Source organism: Acomys minous (assembly GCF_964271855.1).
Source record: "Acomys minous genome assembly, chromosome: 15".
In the NCBI taxonomy this organism is placed as follows: Eukaryota; Metazoa; Chordata; class Mammalia; order Rodentia; family Muridae; genus Acomys; species Acomys minous.
In genome coordinates, this window is record NC_140497.1 from 13,698,592 (window position 1) to 13,721,549 (window position 22,958).

General features: G+C 46.5%; 1 protein-coding gene across 1 annotated transcript in view; it reads right to left on the reverse strand.

Moving 5' to 3' along the window:
• Window positions 1-519: 519 nt before the first annotated feature.
• Window positions 520-22,958, reverse strand: part of IKBKB (inhibitor of nuclear factor kappa B kinase subunit beta) — a 54,247-nt gene continuing 31,808 nt past the window's right edge. Inside the window, exons 8-22 of the mRNA XM_084758900.1 lie at window positions 22,372-22,496; window positions 18,506-18,613; window positions 15,722-15,851; window positions 15,035-15,229; window positions 14,285-14,399; window positions 12,569-12,692; window positions 11,871-12,022; window positions 11,642-11,703; window positions 10,136-10,245; window positions 8,844-8,893; window positions 8,648-8,747; window positions 8,302-8,449; window positions 5,595-5,722; window positions 2,666-2,756; window positions 520-1,790 (exon numbers count right to left, since the gene is read on the reverse strand). Coding sequence (XP_084615026.1) covers window positions 1,722-1,790; window positions 2,666-2,756; window positions 5,595-5,722; window positions 8,302-8,449; window positions 8,648-8,747; window positions 8,844-8,893; window positions 10,136-10,245; window positions 11,642-11,703; window positions 11,871-12,022; window positions 12,569-12,692; window positions 14,285-14,399; window positions 15,035-15,229; window positions 15,722-15,851; window positions 18,506-18,613; window positions 22,372-22,496 — 1,707 coding nt within the window. The 3' untranslated portion in view covers window positions 520-1,721. The remainder of the gene's footprint in view (window positions 1,791-2,665; window positions 2,757-5,594; window positions 5,723-8,301; window positions 8,450-8,647; window positions 8,748-8,843; window positions 8,894-10,135; window positions 10,246-11,641; window positions 11,704-11,870; window positions 12,023-12,568; window positions 12,693-14,284; window positions 14,400-15,034; window positions 15,230-15,721; window positions 15,852-18,505; window positions 18,614-22,371; window positions 22,497-22,958) is intronic.

Genomic DNA, 22,958 nt, shown 5'->3' on the forward strand with positions numbered 1-22,958 from the left:
ATAAAAAAAAAATTAAAAAAAGAAAGAAAAGGAAGCAGGCTGAACAAGCCATCCCTCCATGGCCTCTGCACCAGCTCCTGCCTCCAGGTTCCTGCCCTGCCTTCCTCTGATGATGGACTGCGATGTGGAAGTGTGAGCCGAATAAAGCCTTTCCTCTCTAACTTGCTTTTTGGTCATAGTGTTTCATCACAGCAATAGTAACCCAATCTAAGACATTCATTTTTGGGGGAAGCAAAAATAACCCTTGAGTTTCACTTTGTCATAAGTTACAATGGTCTAGTGACAAACTTTCCAAACTACTGCTTTGGGTTAACGTCATTTCCTTGCACAAAGTTTTCCTGTGCTACCCAACTGCTTATTAAACCACAGCTCTCTTAGCCCAGCATTCATTCCCTTCCCACTCTGGTCTCATCCCATCCTTTGCAGGACTTCGAAAATCATGCTTTCTTGGGTCCAGTGCTTCTGGGTGTTAGCAAGCATCGCACACACACGAAAGGTAGGGCTTTTTGGTCAAATGGATGAGTTTACATTGAGCTTATGCCAGCATCTTTATTGTAAGTTTTCTGACAGTTTGCCAGTGTTCAGTATCAATCTCGAAGAAGCAACCAAAGCATGAAGCACCTTCTGGACTCACTTGCCCATGATGCTTGATGCTGGCTCTGCAGTGGCCACTTTGGCATTTCTCTGTTCCAACTTTATTCTCCAACCAAATATACCTGTTTATGGTAACCTGAGCCTGTTTTGCTTTTCCACACATGTGCACACGTGTGCACACACACACACACACACACACACACACACACACACACACACAGTTTTGTGTGATGCTCAAGTGGCTCATGAACCATACACACTATTTAATTTTACAAAATTTTCCATGATGTTGAATTTTGAGCTCAGACGTACTAGTGACGGTATACTATAGAAATATACCTTTAAGCCTAGGATATATATCTGAGTAATGTTACAAAATATAGAAACTATTTATAAAATCAACCAATTTAAAAATGCTGCTAGCTAATGTAAGAGGCAGCAACATCTTTCCTACCAGTGTGCATGTGTGCATTGCTTACACACACACACACACACACACACACACACACACACACACACACACACACACACACACGGTCCTTGGGACTCAAGAAATGTAGCTGCATTTCCATTCTGCCTGGCTCTGTAAGTTGCTCACTCTGTGGCTTAAAGGACCAGAGACAGCGGGGAGCTTGGCACCACTACAACTTAGCCAAAGGTCATTCGCCACAATGACCAGTACAGAAGGTAGAAATATTTGCCAGGGGAGAAGTGTAGAGGAAGAGAGATAAGGTCATCAAACATGATTAAATGGCTAAGAGAGCTGGATCCACATGAAGCTCCAGCTGTAAGGTGAGGAGCGAGGGGCAGCGCAGGTTTCCCTCTCACCAGCCGTCCAAAGGGGACAGGTTGGCTGCTGTCTGGAAAACAAGGTAGACATCTGTCCCATGCTCTGTGTGGCAAACTATTGGGCACTTTCTTCTTACAGCAGAGGAAACAGCTACGAAGCGTTGCCGCTGCCATGAGTGCCCGTAACTGGTGCTCTTGTGCTTCTGTGGTAGAGGGCGTCCAGTGTGTAGCCGCTGAGGACAGACATCACAGCTGCTGGGAGAGTGAGATTTCCATCTGGGTGCTGCAGACACCAGACCATCATCACATCCAGAGTCACGGGCCAGTCCACGGGAGCCTCAGTCACAGGCCTGCTCCAAGCTACCCCTTTCTTCATCCTCCATCTGTAACCAGCTCCAGTCTAGAGTCTGAAAGTCAACAGGCACATTAAACTCTCAGTGGCCATGGCCAACGTTCCTCTTCAGGAGGCAAGCAACACGATCTAGAAGTACGTATAAGGCTTATCAGCATCAGTCCTGTACTACAGGGCACCTTCGAGCCAAGTGAGATATGTATTCAAATGAGCAGCAGATTTCCTCTGGACTAGCTGAGGTTCTGGGGACTCTGTGCTGTGGGATGTGGACGATCGTTTTAGTACCACCTGTAGCACAGAGCTCTCGTTTACACACTGCAGGTAGGTGGTAAGCATTTCAGTTATCTGTTTCCATGCCAACCAGACGAGGCTTCCCTTTCCTCTGATAAAGTGCAAGCAAGTAGTGAGACAGAAGAAACGTACCAGGAAGTGAGAGACAGCAAGAGTTAGGGAGGCGATGGCGACTGGCAGCAGGGCTTCTTCTGATCCCCCCAAAGTTAGAAGTGAGAGAGGAGTTAGAGGAGGACAGCGGTGGCAGGAAAAGGCTGTTCTGACACCTACGATCAAGTAAGCGCTGTCTGAAAGAACCTAAGTTGTGGCTAGATTTTCTTCAGGTCAGTTCCCCTGACACTACTGCTGCTTGTGACAAGTTTCTCTTGTGTCACAGAGCCTGGCACACATAGATATTCTGCAAAGGTCCCAAAGATAGGGATGCCACTGCCACTTTACCAGGATTAAATCTCCTAAGGACTTAGATGATGAATGCGCGTGGCATTTCGAAGCATGAAGTAATTGCAAAAAAAACTTTAAAATGTATGAAACAATCAGGAATCTCTGCCGAGCCAAAGCTGGCAGCAAACTGCCTTTCCTCCTCCTCTTCGCTGCAGAAAGGAAGGGAAGTGACAAGCTGGGGTGCCCGCAGGCTGTTACCGTGAAGCTTCTGTCTTGCTCCCTCACGGTGTCTTGCAGAGCGCTTTCTAGCCGGGTGCAGAGGGCGTGGGCTTCAGCCACCAGTTCTTCACTGAAGACAATGATGAGATTACCAGAACAAGGTCAACAGGATCTTACCAGAGCCAACAAACTGTTTTAAAATATGCTAAAGAGCTTTTTATACCACCCTAAAAACAACACAGGAAGCATTCGTGTCTTAAAGCGCCGCATGACTGACTAGTGATTTCAAGTGTCTAAACTCTATAGATGAGAGATAACACTGCTGAAAATATAGAACAGTAAACAGATATTCACATAATGAAAAAAGATTTATTTTATAATATGTGCATGGGTGCTTGCCTGCATGTGTGTCTGAGGACAATGTACATGCAGTGCCTATAGATCCTTGGAACTGGGGTTACAGCAGTGGGGTTACATGTGGGTGCTGAGAACTGAACTCAGGTCTTCTGCCACAGTAGCCAGTATTATTAGCTGTTACCTGTTGTGCTGTCTTAGCTCCAAGATTTCATTTTGATTTACATATAACCAAATTTCTATACAAAGTGCCAAAAATCTAAAAATGTTCATCATCTGTTCAGAAAACATTACCTGTGTTCTAAAGGTTTTGTTGTTGTTGGTGGTGGTGGTTTTTGTTTTGTTTTTGGCAGTGCTAGAGCTGAACACATGCTAAGCAAGTGTTCTACTCCTGAGCTGTAGCCTCAACACACACTTTTTGAAATGTTAAAAAAAAAAAAAATCAAGAATTTTTCCCCCTCAAGACAGGGTTTCTCTGTGTAGTTGTGGCTGTCCTAGACTTGCTTGTATACCAGGCTGGCCCTGAACCTGTAGTGATCCACCTGCCTCTGACTCCGAAGTGCCGAGATTAAAGGAGTGTGCCACCATGTCTGGCTCCAAATTGAGAAATGTACGAGCTTCCTCAGTGCAATTAGAAAAATCAATTAAGTAATTGGCTTTCTGTCATGGTCTATCTTTATGACACAGGGCAAGCCCAAAACACTGTTGCTTCCTAACCATACAGACTGGGACAGGCAGTCATCCTTACCTCTGCTCAGAAGCTAACCTTTCTGAGCTCAGAGGATATCACTGGAGGAAAAGTACCAAGAGACAGAACCCCAGACTCCCCTTCTCCTTCAAAATGTAGCAGTTGGTGTGGGAAAGAACCAAGAACATGTCTACAGGGCTCCTTGCCAGCCTAAAGGCTCCCTGTCAGCTGTAGAGCACAGAGAGGCACATGACTCCGGGGTCTGACCTCCAGAAGCCTGCAAGAGATGGGATAAGTAACTAAGACTCCACAGAAACGTATAATTAAACACCAAAGACTTCACGCTCCCTAGGATTAAGAACATCAAGAACAGGGGTTTTCAAAACATCCTGTTGTTAATTAATTTATGTTAGAAAGCTTGCCTGTTCGCACTGTGACAGCTCCATGGCTTCCGCATATGTATAGACTGTACAGTCAATACTATGTCTAACTACAGAAAATATTTATCACCCCCTGAATAAACTTTACAGGCATTAGCAGCCAGGTCTTCCCTCCCCACACTCACTGCAGAGTGTCACCCACTTCCTTACCACCAGGAACTGCTTAAAGCATCTGCAATGCGGGGGCCCAGTATGTGGGAGATGGGAACAACGGCAGTGGAGATGAGCAAACCCCAAGAAGGGACCATTAGCGAGTGTGAAGGACGGGAAGCAGTGAGCCCCACAGGTAGAAACCACCACCACAAAGTCTGAGGAAGGAGGGTATGCCTTGTCAGAAAGCAACTCTTTGGGCATCAGTGTGCAGCAGGACAAGTCAAAGGACTAACTGGGTACCCCTCAATTCAGAGGGTCTCTGACAGGACCCTAGAACCTGTATTGCTCTTGTTGCTGCTGTTGCTTCAGGATGAACTAGCCTAAGGCAAGCCATTCGTAAGAGATGACGGACCAACCCAAGAACCACACCAAGGTGTTCACAGGTGCTTACAAGTTTAAACATGGTCTTGAATGGAGAAGAAACCCACTGTTAGCTCCTAACTAAACCACTCGGTCAGAATGTCACCCTAGGTAAACAGAAGACTTGGCTAGAAGTTAAGAGTCAGGAAGCAAAGGAGAAACTAACGGCTTTGCCGGGGAAGGGCTAGAGTATCTGTCCGGAAAGAGAAAAGACCTGGGAGACGGCTCAGCACGTAAAGGTACTCGCGGCCAAGCCTGGTGACCTGAGCTCATTCCCCAGCACCCACATGGTGGGAGGAGGAACCCAGCTCCCACAGGCTGTCCTTTGACCCCGACAGTGCACCTTGGTACACCTTCCTACATGCAGGAATTTAAAAGGCAAAAAAAAAAAAAAAAAAAAAAAAAAAAAAAAAAAAAGAGGTGTAGTGGGTAGAAGAACAGTCTAGTCACTCTAGCGCCTTTAATAATTCCCTCATGTTGTAGTGATCCCCAACCATAACATTATTTTCATTGCTATCTCATAACTGTAATTTTGCTACTGTTATGAATCGAAATGTAAATATCCAATATGGAAGATATCTGATAGTGACCCCCAAAGGGGTCGTGACCCACAGGTTGAGAACCATTGCTCGAGCTGGAGGTGCCTGGGAAGCAGAAGGCCAGGGCCCCAGGTGTGACAAAGAGGGCACATTCTGAGGCAAGTTCTGAGGCTCAGTTAGCACGATGTACAGCACAACTAATAATTTCAGTATTCTCATTAGGCAACTGGCAATCCAACTCTTGGGTGGGGAAACTAGTTAGCAACTGACAAGAGACTATAGGAGCAGAACAAAAAACCATGTCTGTGTCCACAGGACCTGACAAACACACACAAGATCCTCGGGGGGAAGTGACTGGGGACAAGCGCACACACCCATTCCCAGTCTCTGCGTGTGCCTTTGAATTACACTCGGCACTGTCAAGCATAGCTTACCTTTTCTTGGCCGATTCAGGTAAGCTGTCACAGGCACTGGAAGGCTGGGACATTAGCTGACCAGGGTGACTAAGCCGGGACACATTCATGCTATCTGGGCTTCCACTCACTGGACCTCGGACTTTGCTCTGAATGATGATAAAAAAAAAAAAGATAGTCAACAAAATTATGGAGTCAGAGGCTTAGTGGTTACGAGTGCATACCACTCTTGCAGAGAACTGGGGTTTTGGTTCCCAGCACCCACACTGGGTGGCTCACAACTGCCTGTAACTTCAGCTCCAGGAAGATCCAATGCCTCTGGCCCCCTCAGACTTCTGCACTCATGTGCACATACCCACATGCAGACACATGCACACACACACACACAATTTAAGATAAGATAAATCTAAAGAAGAAGAAGAAGAAGAAGAAGAAGAAGAAGAAGAAGAAGAAGAAGAAGAAGAAGAAGAAGAAGAAGAAGACGACGACGACATTCTTGCTCTTTTCCAAGTAGGAAACTAGGATATACAAAGAGGTTGTAAGTCAACTGCACACCCTGTGCTAGAGCTAAGGAAGAACGCTGAGATACTTGGATGCCTAGGGTTACTATAGCCAGCCCTCCTCAGCTAGAGGCTCCTGGCCACCTCCTCATGCCTACAGCCTAGGACCAGGGCCTGCAGCCAGTCCCTTAGCCCCACTAGCCTCTTCTCTAGGTGAGCCTCGGGCCACTCCTCAGCTGGGTTGTCTCATTAAACTCTTCACTGTCCCTGCCCTCAGCCCTCAGGTTGGGGTCCCTTTCTGGCTCCAATCCCCTCCCCTCTGGCTAACCACCAAGGTCCACCTTCAGCAAGCCTTTTAAGTCGGCAGCTTCACCCTTCCGCTGTACCACCTGTGGAGAGATGCCCTGGACACACGTCTCCTCCATTTCTACCCTAGGCACACAAGCTTGGAAGGTCATTCCATATGAACTGGCTCCCACCGCTGGCGAGGCCTACTCCTCACAGGGCTCTCAGCAACTTGCTGCAATGCTTTCGTCTCTCAGTGCTGGGGTTTGAGACAGTGTTGCTTTCTGCCTTTCTCTCAGTGCAGGGGTTTGAGACAGCGTTGCTTTCTGCCTTTCTCTCAGTGCTGAGGTTAGACACAGTGGTACTTTCTGCCTTTCTCTCAGTGCTGGGGTTTGAGACAAGCACTGAATCTTGTCTCTTACCTGATTGTTTTCTCCTGAAGTAGCTTCATTAGAAAGAGGAGGAAAGAACCATTTATTGTTTTTCCTTTATACTGTTAAGAATAAGGGATGACCCACATAAGCCAGTGCTAGTCCCGTCCAGTCTCACCCTCAATGAAAGCCTTAACAACTGCTCCAATCCACTTTTTCCATCTAGACTCTATTTCGGCAGCACACACTCTTCTGGGATGTGCCCATCACCATGTCACTCTAATGCATTGTCCAGGACCATTGTCCAGGACCATTTCTGGCTACTCCCTCACTTCTAAGAAAGCTGGGGTTCCTGCCCTGAATTCACATGCCACAACTTCTGCAAACTGCACAGTTGTGTATTTCTTTAGTAAGTCTTCTTTAGCCAGCACGGAGTATCTCAATCTCCCCATTCCCCTCCTTTCTTACAGGAGGAAATATGCCCCATGCCCCTTCCCCAGGCAAATCCATCAATGATGCTCCTGATTCTGATTTTCTGCAGCTCTCAGGAGTGACCACAAACTGTCCCCCTGCCGCTGTGAATCTTTTAAAATTCTGTTTGGCCTATAGAGATGCTCCAATCTTAAGAATTTTTACAGGGGCTGGAGAGATAGCTCAGTGGTTAAGAGTATTATCTGTTCTTTCAAAGGACTGCCCAGCACCTATATGGCAGTTCGCAACTGTCTGTAACTCCAGTTCCAAGGGATCTGACACCTTCACACTAATGCACATAAAATTAAAAATAAATAATTGTTTTTAAAAAAGAATCTTTACAAAGCACCATTTTTTGTATCTTGCTTCTGTAATAAGCTACCTATTTTTCTTACCCTCTTTGGGATTTTTTGATATCTGAGGCAAGGTGTAGTCCAAGCTAGCCTTGAACTACATGATATAGTTTAGGCTAGCCTGAAGGCATCATCCTGCTGTCTCAGCAAGGGCTGGGATCACAGGTGTACAACATCCTGCTTGGCTGTGTGTGTGTGTGTGTGTGTGTGTGTGTGTGTGTTGCTAGGACTGGACCTGGGGCCTTATGCTCGAGGCAAGCATCTCTCTGCTGAGCTTCATCTCCAGCTCTGAACACGTTCTTGTAGGAGACATTCAGATGAGAAACACTGATGTCAACTGAAGACACAGACACAGAGCAGAAGGTGTGAAGCACTGATGCTGGAAGAGGGCAGTGGCAGTGGGAGTGGGAGTAGGGGCTCTGCCCTGGACCCATCAGAGGGGAAACCAAGCTGCCGACACCTGCGTTCTTAGCTTCTGGCCTCTGAAGCTCTGAACAGTGTCGGCTGCTTGGAGCCCCTCTACTTCTTGTGGTAATCACAGCAGCTCCGTGGGTAAATAAAAACACGTCACACAAACCCTTCCTTTAGGGAGCCTCTGTGGCCTCCCTGGCCTCCCTGGCCACTCCATGTCATAAATGCTCGCTGATAGAGCAGCCTGAGCCGAGGGGCCTGCGCCTCCTTGGAGAGTAGTGGCAGTGTGTGCGGAAGAAGACCCGAGAGACAGGAGCAAAGGGCAGAGGTCACTCACGCAGGCGATCTTTAGGAGATTCCAGAGCTCCCTCTGCCGCTTCTCCTGAAGCCGGACCACAGTCCTCTCATCCTCGTTCATGAGGCTCACCACCTCTTCCACCATGGGCAGCAACTCCAGTGCCTTCTGCTTACAAACCACGGTTTTACTGTAAGGAAGAAATGAGTCATACTCCCACAAGCTCTGGGCTGGCCCAGCATTGCTCCCAACTATGATGGGTCCTACCGGCACCCATAGATTGTTTCTTCACTGTGTAGGCAAATCAGGGCAGGCAAGGGCGCTCATCTGTCCCTTGGCTTGGCTGTGACTCCACATCCTGTCCCGGAGTGGGAGAGGGCGAGCCTACCTGAGCTGGATATAAATCATCCGCACTTTCTTCTCGAAGCTTTGGATTGCCTGAAGTAGCAGTCGTACCATTTCCTGACTGTCACCTTCTGTCCTTTGGTCTGCAGAGGAAAGGGGCAGAGTTCCTCCTACTGGCCTCCAGTGTAGACCAGTATCTCAAAGATAAGGCAAAATGGGGCCAGGCCCAGAGCACCCACCTCTTGGCTTCTCTCGTAGTCTTCTATAGAGCTCCCTGGCTTGCTCCTCTCTGTAAGAGAGAAAAGAATAGGTTCAAGGCCTGCCAAGGACACTTAAAGCACCAGACTGCTAATTCTTGCCAGCAGAATTGCTACTCTTTAGACTATTGGTCATACATTCTCAATGGGGAAAAAGCCACCAGATTGGGTGATAGTTATAAAACTCAAATGGCCCAAATGAGAGCAAACCTAAGGGTTATATTCTTCCTCTGCTTACCTACAAGAGTGACCCAAGCTGCCACTTCTGGACCTAACCAAGAAAATACTTGGCCCAAAAACAAACAGGTGGGCTGGCCACAGCTTCGGAAGAAGGCTCTAACTGATCTTGGTTGCACACACAGTCTGAGCACCCAGGAAGCTGAGGTAGTAGGATTCTGTAAATACGAGGCAAGTTTTGACTACCTATCAAGTCCCACGTCAGTCAATACTACAAAGTGAGATCCTGTTTGGAAACAAACCCACGCTTGCATGTGCGCACATACAGACACACACATATATGTACACACACACACACACACACACACACACACACACACGCACGCACGCATGCACGCACACAAGACTCTTGTTTGGAGACATGAAGAGAGTAAATGGTTAAAATGTAAGATACAAAGGAGAACAAATATTTTCAGATTTCTCACCCTTAAGAATTCTAGTAAGAGCACTGGGGACACATCACTCCAGGGAACAGGACACTTAATAGACTGACCCGCCTCCCTGGAGCCCTAATGTCAATACACAGGGCTGCATGTTGGTCTCCAGGGAGGATGGATCTGTGTGGACGCCTTGATCCCTCTTGGACACAGCAAGTTGCTCCCTCAGTTCTAATTCCTGCTCTGGGAGACACACCTAGACAGGGCTGGGCAGGATGAGCAGGGATGCCTGCTGCCCATAGGAAAGATCTGTGTCTCTGTGTGTGTCTGTGTGTGTATGTGTGTGTGTGTGTGTGTGTGTGTGTGTGTGTGTGTGCGTGCGCTCTGGCACGCACGCGCGCCACAGCCTTTAAAACTGATTGGCTGCTTCTAAAATATGTACTTTGAATGGCTCCTTATACTTTTGCCAGGTCACTTTTCCTCATCACTTCATGGGTCTGGATGCCAAGGCTCAGAGTGACAGACAGCCATTTGTCTCAGCTCATCCCAGGGACTGTGCCAAGGCAATACGGCAGGGGCCATGCCTTGCAGGGCCTGGGGCGATCCTGACATACTGGGAACTCTGTGGGTACAGTGTGGTCCCTCCCTGGTTGTACTCACAGGTCATCCAGAGTACCCCCCTGCTTCCGACCCATCGGGCTCCTCTGCAAGTCCACAATGTCAGTCTGCAGGGCCATCATCCGCTCTACTAGATTCTTCACGTCGTCCTCCTGATGGAAAAGCTGAGCTCACGTCAACTGATGCAAAAGGGCACCCTGAGACAAGAGCTGAGCTCGGGCAGGCTGGGGGCACCTTCAGTTCACTGGCTAGGAGGAATGTGGGCTCAGGAGTAAGATGGTCCAAACTTGGCTCTCATGTCTACCACTTTCTAGCTGTGAGACCCTCAGCAGTTACAGAACCGTAAGCCACAGTCTCCTCGTCTATTAAGCAAACCTCCAATAGGGCTTAACTGCAAAGTTAAAACCAACAGAGTAAGCGTAGCACCTGGCAGAGAAGACACCCAGAGCATATTACGATGTCTTCCCTTACTGTGTATACCCAAAGCAGGTGCTACAGCTGAGTGTCAAATCGGTGAGGAAGACACACACACTTCCTCAGGATTAGACAAGAAACTGTATGTAGGACAAACACACTTAACTAAGATTTATTACTCTGTGTGTGTGCATAAGCGCATGCGGTGTATGCTGGCCTCTGTGTACCATGGTGCCTATTTGTATACGGGTTGGAGGACCCTTTCAGGAGTGTGTTCTCTCACTCTGTGTTTCTGAGGCAAGCCTTTCTTGTTGGTTCTGAGACTGTGTACCAGGCTAGCTGGCCTGGGAGCTTCTAGGCAATTCTCTTGTTTCTGCCTCCCATTTGCTATAGGAGCTGTGTGATTACAGATGCCTTGCTATCACCGGCTTTTAGAACAGTGGGTTCTGGACATCAGACATCGGGCTTGCAGCAGCAAGCACCTATACCCACTGAGCCATTCGCTGGCCTCACATCCATGTGCCTTTAAGCATTCACTCCCTTTTTATGTCTCGTATTCATTCACCTATTAGGTCCCATTTACAGTTAGGTACTAAGCCACAGAGGCAAAGTCCCTTCCCAGTGCACACGCAGTAAAGGGGGAAGAGCTCTGGTATGCAGGGTCTCAGCTCTGTGCACCATGCACTGAGTTACGCTTGCTTCCCTAACCTGGTGAGGAGGGCTTCTCAATGGTATCTCATGCCTGCCATCCTGAGAGTTCTGCTCAAACCGCTTCTTCCTTATAATACTTCGTGTTTCAACAAGTTCCGGCGGGAACCTTTGTGAAGAGGGAAGGCTGATCCCCGCTTCAAAGCCCATTTTAATAGCAGGAGGCCTCGGCTTTCCCAAGGGCACCTGACAGTTTTGCTTCTTTCCTAAATCTGGACCAAGCCTGCTTGGCTCTCACAGCAGGGCTCCCTGCACTTACTACTCTGTTTCCTTCCATAAGTCTGGTTGGGGGGGGTCAAAGGATGTGGTGAGGAAACCTTTAGTTTGGACATAGCGGCTCCAACCAGCACTGGATAAGGAAGTGGAAAGTGCAAGAAGAGAGCTCCAGCCACATGGTGAGCACAGAGCCCTGGGTGAGTCGCCTACCCGCCCACACAGCTCCACAGCCTGCTCCATCTCCCGCCAGGCCAGCAGCAGCTTATCAGATGCTGGAAAAGAAATGGGAAAGACAACAACGAAAAAAAGAGAATGAAACCAAAAATACTGTAAAAACCAAAACAGAAGTTAAAAACTGAATCATAAGAAGAAGAAACTTCAGAAGGAGAGGAAAAGGGAGGAGGCAAGTGTCTTCAAGTACAGAGCAGAGGACACTCACTGATCCCAAACTCTGTCTGCTCTCTGTATTTCTCCAGGTCAATCTGGATGCTGGTTTTAAAGAAATCCAACTTGGCCTTGAGCTGCTGTGCCATGGAGGCCATGGCGTTCTTCATCTTGGAGAGGCAGCTGTTATTCCGAAGCAGATTCATCCTGCAGGGATGATAAGGAAAAGAAACAGAGCCTTGGGACACATTTGGCATCCATGTACACTTCCTGTATAGGGGCAGAAGAGTCCTTTGCCCAGGGAGGCTCAGCTACGATCAGTCAGTCGCACTGTTACCAAAACGGTCTCCTAGAATCAAAAGGACAGTTTCCTGGCCCGCACCAACACGGGAAGTTGGAGTTGTTTAGAATACCACACATAGGCCCAATACACTCGCCCTGATTAGCGAATCCACCAGTGAGTCCCAGTTAACTGGTGTTGCTAACCCAAGGGTCACTAAGCTTCTCCCAGCTCTAAACTCCATGCAGCTGAGCCACCCAGGCCCAAGACCTGCACTCCTGACCCATTCGCTAACCCCCTGGCCTTAGCAAGAGCCTCCCTCCAGCCAGCCCACCCAACCGCTCCTTGTCGTCCAAACCAGAGTCTTCTCGTGTCCCTCCTAAGAGTTGCTTCTGGCTCCCTGCCTCAACCACCTCTCTAGACTCGGCGCCAACAAGCAGTTTTAAATACACGAAACCAGCCTGGCACAGTACATGGCGGCTCGTTGTCCCTGCTGCAGCCGGTTGCAGTCTTCCTTCAGCATCTGGATGCTGTGCCAGACTTGGCCCCACACTTTCCTCAGCTGGAAGAAGGAGAGGTTCCGCTTGGGCTCCTGAACTGGAAACAAACAGTTGTTGGAGAGTAACTCAGCCACAGGGAACCACACATCCTGCCACACAGCATCGCTTGTTTTTTTTTAAAGTTATATAATTGCTATACTGTTACATAATTTTACAGGCACTGTGGTTCAGCATTAGTTTAAACACTTCGGTGTTCTATTGGCAGTACAGATGGCCGACAAAAAGCTTCTGATATGATTTGGAGACATCCGAGGAGTCATGCCCGGTGACACAGACCTGCAGTCCCAGCACGTGGGTGGCTGAGGCAGGGGATGTGCTAGGAGACTGAAGCAGGCTAAGGTTCCACAGTTAGCTCAGCTCATGCTATGGACAACTTGGAGAATTGATCACAAGTATACAACACTCACATATTTTCAACAGAAGCTCTTGTTGTCACATTTAAAGATGTATGAGATTTTCATGAGAGATGAAAATACCCCATTGGGTGAGATGGCTCAGTGGGTAAACGCCCTGGCCACACATGCCTAGTGAGAGTTCAATCCTTGGGACCCACAGAAAGGTAGAAGGGGCGGACTGATTGCATGAAGCAGTCCTCTAACCTCTGCATGTGGCACGTACACGCCACCCCCCCCAACAATAACAAAGAGATTAATTAAGCAAGTACTTGAAAGTGCAGCCAGAAGAGCTAAAAATGTTTAAATAATCAAGAAGGCCGGGAGCTCTTTGAGACATTAGATCTTTGATCTGTTTATTCCAAGTGTGTATCTGGGAGGCGCGGGGAGTAGGTGGGAGTAGGTGTGCTATTAAAATGTTCAGCAAACAATCATGCAATGGAACACTATACAGCTATTCGAAACAAAGCAGTTCTGTGTGTTCCAATAGGAAGGATGAGGAAGATGAAAAGAACATATTGAGTGAAAAAGGATACAGAATAGTATATAGTCATGGTATCATTTTTTTTTTTGGAGGGGGATAACCAAGCATTTGATTACAACACTTTTACTGCAAGGCAAGCTTATTGGCTGGGGACAAGAGCTAAAGTGTTTTCTCTTCATTGTATATTCTTTTGTTTGTTTGTTTTTTGAGACAGGGCCTCTCTGTGTAGCCTTGGCTGTCCTGGACTCCTTTTGTATATCAGGCTGGCCTCGAACTCACAGTGATCCGCCTGCCTCTGCCTTCCGAGTGCTGGGATTAAAGGCGTGCGCCATCACGCCCAGCTCTCACTGTATATTCTTTTTTGGGTATCTTTTGAGGTTTTGTGTTCTGTTTTTGTATCATGTACATATATTAATTAAAAAAAAAAACAGAGTTTCATGTAGACCAAGCTGGTTTTGAACTTGCTATGTAGCTGAACTCATGATCTTCTTGCCTTTACCCCCCAAGATACATTAGTTATTAAATATAAATGCAATCTCAAAAATGAATCACAGAAGTAGGTGGCATTCCCCATTGGTCTACTACTCTAGTGAGAGACAGTTAACCAATAACCTTTCAGGGACTATTCTCTGCACATCCCAAATAAAGAAGTTTTAGATACCCAGAAACAGAAAAACAGGTTCCCTTCCTGGCTCTCCCTCCAACTTTATCCTAAACACCACAGCCAATTGATTTAACAAACAGTGCACTTACGGATACAGCTCACACTTTCAGGATGCGATCGGGGGGCGATCTGAGTCTCATAGGTGATTTTACTGTTGTCAAAGAGAAAAACAAGATCCATGTCCAACGTGAGGCCCTCATTTGGCTGCAGAGGGACAAGAACACAGTGAGATCTGTGGATTCCACCCTTCCTTTCCAGCTCTACAGGATCAGCTAGTGCACTTCCAACTGCACACTGAGGACATCACCGCAGCCTATGAAGCACACGTGACTCAGCCTGCTTTCTGTCCTGCTCTTTGTATCCAAACCTGCCTCTAACATACATCATGTTCTATTTTATTGTGGTAGCTTCTCCTGTGAACTGCACAAGTCGCACTTCCCTGTGCAAAGACCGTTTCTCATATGTTAATGGAGTCTCCAGTGTTCCTCCATTAGCTCATTAGGGCAGGCACCATGTCACACATTGATGGGGTTAGCCCAGGGGCCCTGTACAGCTGTGTAGTCATAAATAGCTTTGGTTGACCAGATAGCCAGAAGAGCAGAACATGGTTTTGGCAGTGGAGGTACAGGAAAGCGTTAGTGGTCTGGAAGTGATGAGCTGACCACAGAATGAGAAGCCTCCTAGTAAGCAACATGGGACTCCTGACCCATCAAGCAAATTGTACACTGTGTTATTAACCGCTTGTCATGGTAGAGTAGTAATGCAGAGTGCTGATAACATCCTAGGAGACCAAGTCAGAGGGAAACATGGCAGGCGGGGTGCAGGAAGCCAGGCATCACCTTGCTGTCTGAGATACACTGGGTAGCAGGCTTGTCAGGGAGCAGCACCAGCCCTGCCTCTTGCAGCAGCTCCTGGTCTTTCTCTAGGATTCCAGTGTCTTCCCGGATTCTGGTCTTTAAGCTCTGCAGACTCTCATCCTCCGTCACAGGGTATGTGTGAATGGTGCCTGTGACCATGTTCAGGATGTGAACCAGCTGCAACACAACCCAGATGTTACTGGAAAAAAAATTCTCTTAACGTTAACCTTATGTGTGTGTCTGTGTAGTGGGAGAGGGAAGCACAGTGCATGTGTGGCAAGCAGACAACAATTTGAAGTTGGTTCTCTTTTTCTACTATGTAGGTTGTAGGGTTGATCTTGGGTTGTCAGGCTTGGCCACACGTTATCTTTACCTAATGAGCCATCTCATTATCCCAGAAAACAAAATTCTTTACAAGAGGCCCATGCATTTTCTAAGACCCTTTGCTACCCCTAGTTTGAGTACCATTTTCTCAACAGAAAACTGGCAACCAGTGTCAGACAGCCCAGTTTTCCTGTCTTCTTATTTTAGCCCGAAGACTCATAGCAGCTTGAATTTCCTCACAAAGCCAAGTGGCTCAGGACCTGCTATGTCCCCCTTCCTCAGAAGAACTGTGCCCCACTGGGGACCACAGCTGCTGCCTCAGGGCTGCCTTGGCTCTGTTCTTACCTTCAAGTTCAAGATGTCATCTAGGGCTCTGAAACAGCCATTGGGACCGTACTGGGGATCTGTGCCCCTTTGTCGAGCGTGCCACATGAGCATCAGCTGCAGCCACTTCTCCAGGCGTTCAGCCAGGACACTAAGGAGCAGAGGCAAGAGAGGTCTAAGTCAGGCTACCTTGGTGTGCAAATCTCAAAGCACAACCCTGGCTGATAGCTCTGACTGGGTGATCAGCTGGCTCTGCACACACAGGAACCTAAGTTCCATGCCTGAGCCCACATAGGAAGTGCTCGTATCAGCCTAGCGGATCCTTGGAGAGTAGGCCAGCTTAGCCTACTTGTTGAATCTCAGACCAATGATCGACTGTCTTAAAAAGGAGAAGGTGGACGACTCCTAACAGTGAAACACAAGGTTGTCTTCTGGGCTCCAGAACACACACATACCTGCATACACACGAGCACACACACATGAACGCATACACACATTAAAAGAACAGCCTTGAGTGTGTATCTCAACAGAACATACATGGTGGCAACCAAATTATTATCAAAAATGAAAATGAGAGACCTGAGAGAAAACACATAAATATTTCCAAATGAACTGACAATTTAGGAGCTTCTCCTTTCCTTTCTGACAGGGTCACCCCCTAAGCCTTGGGGTGACCCTTGAAGCTTTGATAGTGCACTTGAGAACCAGGTTGTAGCTCAGGGGTAGAGTGCTTGCCTGGCTTTGTAGCTTCAGGATCAGCACCATGTCTCTGTGTGTACATATGTGTAAACACACACACACACACACATACTCACACACACACACACACATACTCACACACACACAAAGAAAATATTTTAAAAACTTAGCCAAGAATTAATTCTTTGTGTAAAAATAAAGCAGGCACATTTCATTAATCTCACTAGTATATAAATTTAATATCTGTACACATTTAACTTAATGTTTGTCTTTTATAAAATTTATTTGTGTTTAAAAACTATGTATACAAAAGGATTTAAAAAATAATTTTCTTTATTATTTAATATCAGTAGATGTTTGATTTATATACTTTACGTATTTACATACCTAGGGTAACATAAACATTTTTAGGCACAAAGGCATCCCAGGTGCTGGCTGTCCTGGAACTCACTATGTAGACCAGGCTGGCCTTGAACTCACAGAGATCTACCTGCGTCTGCCTCCCCAGTGCTGGATTGCTCCACCATGCTGGGCTCCCAGTGGAAGTTTTAAATAGCTGTGGCCTGGACCCTGAGCTGCTGATTTGACACCAATGGATGTCCATGCCAGTGTTCAAACTCCTCCTGCTGCCCCTACACTGCCTGCTTAGGGCCAACCCCAGGTGCCTCTGCTCTGCCTAATCAGTCCCGTTGAACTTCCTCTTCTTTACCTGCCCATGTGTTCTGTATCTAACTCTCTCTACCCTCCCCCCAACTGTAGGACATCCAAAGTCACTCCACACACTGTAATCCACATGCCTCCTTCCTCTGTCCCTGAATATGTGCAGTTGTCATCAACCTGGAGCTTTCTTCTGTATTATGACCCAATTCTGATTCATTAATCAACTGCTTATACTCTAGCTCTAAGACTAGACCACACGGACATTCAAACCTCAAAAATTTATTGGTTTAGGCCAAACAAGGAACACAGAGGAATAAGTCATAATCCCTACCCTTAAACGGCTTCCTGTGGAGTAAGAGACAAACCCTATGCTGAAGTGAATATACTTCAAATTAGAGCCCTGTTGTAGTCAGCTTCAGCTGCCAATGTCAAAACCACAGTCACCTGGGAAGAGGAAATCTCAAATGAATTTCCTTTAAAAAGTTGGGTAGTGGCCATGTCTATGAGGCGTCATACTTGCTAACTGACACAGGGAGTGCCGAGCCTACTGTGGGCAGGTGGGCCTGGGCTGTGTAAGAAAGCCAGAGGGAACAAAGAAATAAGCAGCACCCTCTATGGTCTTGGTTCAGTTTCTGCTCCAGGTTCCTGCTTTGACCTCTTGTCTTAACATCCCTCAAAAATAGGCTTTCACAGTGTTTATCATGGCAATGGGAAAGCAACAGAAAATAAACTATAACAAGACCACTAAGGACAATAAGACAACAGCAACAATAAACAAAGTCAGAGATTCCATCACCACCATAGCAAAAACCACCCACTCATCCAACCAACCAACCAACCAACCAAACATCCAACCAACCAAATATCCATCCAACCAACCAAACATCCAACTAACCAAACATCCAACCAACCAACCAACCAACCAACCAACCATCCAACCAACCAAATATCCATCCAACCAACCAAACATCCAACCAACCAACCAACCAACCAACCAACCAAACATCCAACCAACCAAATATCCATCCAACCAACCAAACATCCAACTAACCAAACATCCAACCAACCAACCAACCAACCAACCAACCAACCAACCAACCATCCAACCAACCAAAAATCCATCCAATCAACCAAACATCCAACCAACCAACTAACCAACCAACAAACCAACCAAACATCCATCCAACCAATCAACCAACCAAACATCCAACCAACCAACCATCCAAACAAACAACTGCTGGAAAAAAAAAAGATTTCCAGAGAAACACTGTCTCAACCTGCACCCCTTGCCCCCCAAAAAAAGGTTTCTAGGGAGCTGAGATACAGGCATCTATCCTCTGTCTAATGTGGTGATGGACTGTTCTCATCTCTAGATGGCACACCTCAAACTTGTATTTCTAAGAAGAGAAGAAAAATATATACAAGACTAATGCCCCATGGCGTTACCTGTTAAGATTGTTGGGGAAGGGTAATGAACTTGAAAACTTCACTGCTCCATTCAGGTCTTCACTAACAACAATGTCCACTTCGCTCTTTTGCCGGACTTTGGAATGCCTGCAGATGTCATTTAATTTTTATGTCACTCAGTGGCAAATATCTTCACTTTGCACTTGTATTATAGCTTTATAACTGTATGCTTTTTGGAAATAATGGTCAGTTTGCTGATAGGAGGCTTTCTTCCAGGGTTTATGAATGGTCTGTGCTGTGATGAGGAGTTTAGCTCAGTGGCAGTGAGTCATAGCATGAGTGAGGCTCTGGTTCAACCCACAGCACTTAAACAAAATGTGGCTAGTGCTGCCTGAATGGGATCTCGAAGCACACAACGTCACTCTTGGTCTCATGTCCTAAGTTCTCCAGGACCCACCATTGACCTCTATGTCACCCTCAGCTGTTTCTCTAATGTCTTCTATCCTTCATTTATCAAATAGAAGCTCTCATTTTAAAAAATATTTAATTTGCAATTATACATATATGTGTGTGTGGAGATGTGCTTCCTGTGAGCGGCCTGATGTAGGTGCTGGGACTCAAACCCAGGTCCTCTGGGGGAGCAGCTAGTACTCTTAACTGCTGAGTCATCTCTTAGCCCAGCTCTCGTGATTTTATAGAGGGTAAAATTGGGATTCTGAAACACGGTAATTGTGTGTACACATCACATTTATTTGAAATTTACAATATGCACATACGTACTTCATTCCACTTTAAATTTATTATTTGTGCATGTGTACGTGTGTATTTGTGCCCATGTACACGCATGCACACACCTGCCATGGCATCCGGGGCAGAGGACAACTTACGGGAACTGGTTCTCTCCCTCCACCACTAGGGCTGCAGAGAGAGAACTCAGGTGCTGAAGCTTGGTGACCAGTTACCCGCTCAGCTCCCGAGCAGGCCCATACTTCCCTTTAGAAGTCTGTGGCTAACTTTCCCCCCCTAGAATAAATGAGCTTTTACATTTTCTAATGTAGGGATATTCCTATGTTATTTGAGTATGTATTTCCTAGGTATTTGAAGTAGTATTGGAAGGGGAAAACTGGTTTTTAACCTTCTTGGTAACAAGGACAGCTTAAATTTGAATAATGCCTCATAAACAACCAACTACTCTGCCAGACTTCCTTTGGTTTCGGTGGCAAGCCTGAGTGGTGACATTATTTTTAGTCTGCCATTTGGTGGTAAGGAAATGAGTAGCTGCTGTCCAGTACTACACGAACTGGAGAGGGACAGGACAAAGAACTCAAAATCTGGCATAATTTCTAGTGTCTAAAGGTCCAAATACATCCTTCCCCTAAAAAAAGCATCATTCACTTAAAAAACAAAATGTTTTAGTTATCATTGGCAGACAGGAAGTGGCCTATGAGGGCAGGCCAGAAGTATGGAAGGTTGCAAGCATGGCAAAGGCTGCTGGGGGTGGGGTGGTAGAAACAGATGATAGAAGTGAGGGTCCCTGAGGCTTCTGACAAAAATGGGATAGTCCTTCTGCAGAAAACATTCTGTCCATAGGAAACTATAAATGAATGTATTAACCAAAGCTTGTACTGCTTGGGCTGCGTGCCTTGTCATTTGAGTAGATGAAAATGTCACTAAAGCATTAAAGTCCCAGGAGACAGGGTCTTCTCGTGAACTAGTCTACAGAACAATTCCTCATCAGGCTCCAGGAAAGTTGGCTTCTAAGCAGCCAACAGGAAGGGTGGGTCTAGGCAGAAGACTTGGCAGACAACAGACATATTGTGAAGATGCCGGGCCACTGAAGGTGCTTTCAAGTTCTATAAGGACTAACTTAGGTCCTTATAAGCAGAGAAAAGTTCAACACTTGTGAGGTTTTCCTCCGTTTTAGAGATGGAACCCACCAACTTTGAAAAGTTAACATGTGAACTGAAAACAATTTAAAGCTATGTAACCTCAGGGTTACATTGTAATATGTGACTATGAACTGAGTACCTTATTCTCCTGTACCCCGGAACCCTGGTCTGTTAAGTAGTTACCACAGGACAGTGGGCTTTCCACAGCACGTTCTCGGCCTCTGCACGTGTGTCTAACTGTGGAGTGGATTCTGCTGCCACCACCCAAATCTTTCTTCCAGAATTCATTTCAAAGGCCGTGTTTCATTTTATTCTCATGGGGAAGTGACTCAGTTGGTCAAGTGTTTGCCTCAGCATGTAGGAAAGTCCTGGGTTCCATCCCAGCACTGAGTGGAGCTGGGTGTGAGAGCACATGCCTGTAATGGAGCTGGGTGTGAGAGCACATGCCTGTATGTGTGTAATGGAGCTGGGTGTGAAAGCGCATGCCTGTAATAGAGCTGGGTGTGAGAGCACATGCCTGTATGTGTGTAATGGAGCTGGGTGTGAAAGCGCATACCTGTAATGGTGCTGGAGGCAGGAGGGCCAGAAGTTAAGGTCATCTGCTATATAGTTTTCCCTGGTGTAAATACTTGTCCTTTGAAATGTTTTTTTTACTAATCTTACCGGGTGTTCAGGCAAATGAAGACCACAGTGTTAAGAATGGCACAGGGAAAAGGTCAGCCTGGCATACTCCTGCAGAAGCATGTTTTTGTACAACCTTTTCTGGCAGGTGGCACAAGGCACATCAAAGCCTTTAAAATGTGTGTCCTCTTTAAATCTGTTCATTTTATTCCTAGGAATGTATAAATAACTAGACAAATAGCTGTGTATGAGCAACAGCTTACCTACAAGGATGTTATTTGTGGTGTTATTTTAAGGAGCTCAAATTATAGACCAATCTTCCAGCCATCAACTACACTCTAGTGACTGCGTAGAACACCAAAGAGACTTTCCGAAGCCTAGGAGAATATACAGCATGTCCAGTGTACCGAGGCAGGATGTAGAAAGGGCACATAAGGAGCTAATCTTTCTTAACAAGACAGACAGAAATGACTGTTCAGTGAGCTGTTTCCAGAGCATCTGGGTATAGCTGATTCTTTTCTAAAGTTAAAAAAATATTTTCTAATTTTAGTATATATACTACCAAAGTCAGGGCTTTTAACTATTTCTACAACTTCCAAAATACTAAAAATTTAATCTGTGGGGCAAACTGTATAGCCCTTTTAGACTCCAGACAAAGATTTTGTGTGTGTGTGTGTGTGTGTGTGTGTGTGTGTGTGTGTGTGTGTGTGTATGTGTGTTTCATAAATACATTGCTCTGAGGAATTTTGGTGTGCAGTGCTTTCCAGGCACATATGTAACAGTGCTCAATTATACCACCAATGAAGCATAAAGAGGATGGTAACAAAGAAACAAACAAATAAGTGCGACCTGGTGGAGAGGGCATAAGCACCCCTAAAGTACCCCAAAACTAGCGGTTACCATGTGTCTTTGGGGAGGGAGAGTAGGTAGTATGGAAACTTTCATGACGCAACCTTTTCAACTATTTTCCTTATTCTTTAGAAGTTTAAAACGTGAACTTATTAATACTTGAGAAATAAGTAAAAACTTTCTACATTAATACATACTGTTGACAAATTTTACGACACACGTAAATATTCCTGCATTCCATGTCTTGTATGCACATCTGCTCTCTTTACTAACAGTTTGCTAGCATTTTCGATGTAAATGCGCAGCAACACCATGGCCCATCGAGTACCAACTTGTTGAGCCTGACTCTATTAGGCCAACGTCACATTCACAGATGTTGCTAGCAACCACTCTTTGGTTCAAGGCTGAGAAGCTTGAACTGTCACCGCTGGGTCCTCAGGGTGCAGAGACCCCAGACCATTTGGGCATAACGTGGGGAGCACAGAAGGACTGAGTGGCAAGACATGGTGCTGGGGCCCTCCCACCAGCTGCAGCAGCCCCACTCACCACTGCACAGGCTGCCAGTTAGGGAGGAAGGGCCGGAAGCCAGTGATGCACTCAAAGGCGAGGGTGCCGAAGCTCCAGTAGTCAACGGTCACAGTGTACTTCTGCTGCTCCAGCAGCTCCGGAGCCTGGAACATACAGGTGGGTGCCTGGGCTGTCCTCTCTCTGGGTGGAAGAGCCAGCAGCTCATAGAATCACCCACCCCCTGCCTTCATCACTGCATACAGTATGTCCACTCAGGAGTGGGGAGATGAGCACCTGAACAGGTTCAGCTGGGGGCACCTAAGATTTTCTGTACTGCGTATTCCTAATAAGACTATGTTAATCTGAAGTGTTGCCAGGAGAACTGAGGAGTCAGGGTCCCGAGGTATCACTTCAAGGCACATCAGAGGAAATCAATTACGCATTTTGTAGTTATTTAATTTTTTCCCATCTTTAAAAGCGAGATAGTATTTCAGGGACTTATTGAAGATTTCATGCAGGACCCAGGCCATGGGTGTTGTATAAAGACGGAGAGATAGGGTTTGTACAAAAAACAAAACAAAACAAAACAAAAAGGCATCAGCTTGTACACACCAAATACAAAGCAT